The sequence below is a fragment of the Cyprinodon variegatus genome, unplaced genomic scaffold, assembly GCF_000732505.1.
Source record: "Cyprinodon variegatus isolate N-32 unplaced genomic scaffold, C_variegatus-1.0 Scaffold324, whole genome shotgun sequence".
NCBI classification, from domain to species: Eukaryota; Metazoa; Chordata; class Actinopteri; order Cyprinodontiformes; family Cyprinodontidae; genus Cyprinodon; species Cyprinodon variegatus.
In genome coordinates, this window is record NW_015150777.1 from 101,193 (window position 1) to 104,454 (window position 3,262).

General features: G+C 45.9%; 1 protein-coding gene across 1 annotated transcript in view; it reads right to left on the bottom strand.

The window, feature by feature from the left end:
- Positions 1 to 522, bottom strand: part of LOC107091067 — a 2,273-nt gene extending 1,751 nt beyond the window's left edge. Inside the window, exon 1 of the mRNA XM_015384794.1 lies at positions 136 to 522. Coding sequence (XP_015240280.1) covers positions 136 to 522 — 387 coding nt within the window. The remainder of the gene's footprint in view (positions 1 to 135) is intronic.
- Between the last annotated feature and the right edge of the window lie 2,740 nt (positions 523 to 3,262).

Genomic DNA, 3,262 nt, shown 5'->3' on the forward strand with positions numbered 1-3,262 from the left:
TGGAATGGTACCCTTTCTCCAAATTCTTCGGAACAACCTCCACATCCTCCGAAGAAGCATTGGGCACTTTTTATATGCCTTACAGGGTATGGCACTTGGGCCGGGGGCAGAACCTGATCTGGCCTTCTTCACTACCTCCTGGACTTCTTTCCATGTTGGTTCATTGATATTGAGTTCCTTTTTGGGGGCCTCTACGCTGCTGATGGGTGGGTTACCTTCCAGGTTCTGATTCCTGAAGCTATCACTGTGGGTCTCCTCCAGGAATGCCTCCACTTCCTCTCTCGGGCTGGTCAGCTTTCCAGATTTTGCCTCACCTAGAAGTGCTCTAGTGAATTGGAAAGGGTCTTTAATGAACTGTGCCCGCTTCTTCTCTCTGTCCCTCCTTTTCTTTCGTAAGCTCTCTGCTCTTCTGAGTCTGCTTAAACGATCCCGGATTTGACTTGTTAGGTCCTTGATGCCTTCCCTTTCCTCTGTTGGGGCATTTTTGAATTGTTTGGAGAGTGACTTGATTTCTCTCCTCATACGCTTGATTTCTCTTTCCGTTCTGCTAGGCTGTATCTTGTTCAGAATGGACCAAGTGAGCAAGAGGTTCGGGTTCTGAATGGACACACACAGGAAGAGGTTCAGGTTCTTAATGCACCCAACCAGCAGAGGAGATTGTGGTTTTAAACGGATCAAGAGAGGAGGATGATCTTTTTCTGAAACGGACCCAGAGAGGAACAGGTTCTGGTTCTGAACAGACCCAGAGAGAATTGGATTTTGAACAGACCCAGAGAGGATGAGAATCTGGTTATGAACGGACCCAGAGAGACGACTCCAGAGAAGAGGAGGTGGTTCTGAATGGACCTAGAGAGGAAGAGGTTCTGGTTCCGAATGGACCCAGAGAGGAAGAGGTTCAGATTCTTAACGGGCCCATGGAGAAGGACATTCTGGTTCTAAATGGATCCAGAGAGGAGGACGTCCTGGTTCTTAAAGGACCTAGAGAGAAGGAGTTTCTGGTTCTGAATGGACCCAGGGAGGAGGAGGTTCACATTCTGAACTGACCCAGAAACAAGGAGGTTCTGGATTTGAACAGACCCATAGAGGAATAGGTTCAGGTTTTGAATGCACCCAGCAAGCAGGAGTTGGTTCTGAAACAGACCTAGACAGAAGGAGCTGGTTCTGAATGGACCCAGAGAGGAAAAGGTTCTGGTTCTGAACTGACCCAGAGAGGAACAGTTTCTGGTTCTGAACAGACCCAGAGAGAAACAGGTTCTGGTTCTGAATGCATCCAGCCAGCAGGAGGTGGTTCTGAAACTGACCAACACAGAAGTAGTTGGTTCTGAATGGACCCAGAGAGGAGGAGGTTCTGGTTCTGAATGGACCCAGAGAGTATTAGGTTCTAAACGGACCCAGAGAGGAACAGGTTCTGGTTCTGAATGGACCCAGAGAGAATTAGGTTCTGAACTGACCCAGAGAGGAACAGGTTCTGGTTCTGAATGGACCAAGAGAGTATTAGGTTCTAAACGGACCCAGAGAGGAACAGGTTCTGGTTCTGAATGGACCCAGAGAAAATTAGGTTCTGAACGTAACCAGAGAGGAGTATAATCTTGTTCTGAACAGACCCAGGGAGGAAGAGGTTCTGGTTCTGAACGGACCCAGAGATGAGGAGGTTCTGTTCTGAATGGACCCAGAGAGGAGAATTTTCTGTATCTGGACGGATACAGAGAGGAGGAGGTTCTAATACTGAACAGACCAAAAGAGGAAGCGGTGGTTCTGAATGGACGTTGAGAGGAAGAGGTTTTGGTTCTAAATTGACCCAGAGGGGAAGATGTTGTGGTTTTGAACGAACACAGACATGAGGACGTGGTTCTGAACGGATCCAGACAGGAAGAGTTTCTGGTTTTGAACGGAACCAGAGAAGAGGATGTTCTGGTTTTGAACGGAACCAGAGAGAGTTCCAGACAGCACGCGGTTGTTCTGAATGGACCCAGAGATAAAAAGATTCTGAACTTATCCGGAGAGGAACATGTTCGGGTTCTGAATGGACCCAGAGAGGATGAGAATCTGGTTTTAAAGGACCCAGATAAGAAGAGGTTCTGGTTCTGAACGGACCCAGAGAGAAGGAGCTTCTGAACGGACCCAGAGAGTAGAATGTTCTGGTTCTCAACGGAGCCAGGAGATGATGAGGTTGTGGTTCTGAACGCACCAAGGGAGGAGGAGGTCCTAGTACTAAATGGAGGCAGTGAGGAAGAGATTCTAGTTCTGAGCGGACTCAGAGTGGAGAAGGTTATCGTTTTGAACGGACCCAGAGAGAAAGAGGTTGTGTTTCCGAAAGGAATGGATATGTAATTAATGGTTTGCATGTTTCAGGTAGAGAATCCAAATTGAACTCCTCTTAATCTGAAAAGCGTATTTTGGCCTGAACTTCTTATTTGAAGCTTGGAACCAAAAATATCTGCTCAAAACTACTTTATATTGTTTTTTTTCAGGTTCAAATGATTGCCAGAAAAGATCATGGCTGTATCATTAACGGTTTGTCTGTTTCAGGTGGAGAAGCCAAATTGAACTCCTCTAACTCTGAAAAGCGCAGTTTGGCTATAGTTCCTCAACTTCTGATTTGAAGCTGGGAACCAAAAATATCTACTTGATTTTGATCTGGTTCTGTATGGATCTATAGAGGAGGGAGTTCACGTTCTGAACTGACCCAGAGAAGGGGAGGTTCTGATCTGAACGGCATAGAGAAAGAGATTCTGGTTTTAAATGAACCTGAAGAGGAGGAGGTTTTTGTTCTGAATGGACCAAGAGAGGAAGTGGTTCTGGTACCGAACAGACCTAGAGAGGAAGAGTTTCTGGTTCTGAACGGACCCAGAGAGGATCTTACAGACAGCAAGTGGCGGTTCTGAATGGACCAAGATAGGAGGAGGTCCTGGTACTAAATGGACGCAGAGAGGAAGAGACTGTAGTTCTGAACGGACTCAGAGTGGAGGAAGTTATGGTTTTGAACGGACCCAGAGAGAAAGAGTTTGTGGCTCCGAAAGAAATGGATGTATAATTAATGGTTTGTATGTTTTAGGTGGATAACCCAAATTGAACTTCTTTCGCCGTGAAAAAAACTATTTTGGCTATAGTTCCTCAACTTCTGATTTGAAGCTTGGAACCCTAAATATCTGCTCAAATCTACTTTATATTATTAGTTTTCAGGATAAAATCATTGCCAGAAAAGATCATGGCTGTACTATTACCGGTTTGTCTGTTTCAGGTAGTGGAGCCAAATTGAGCT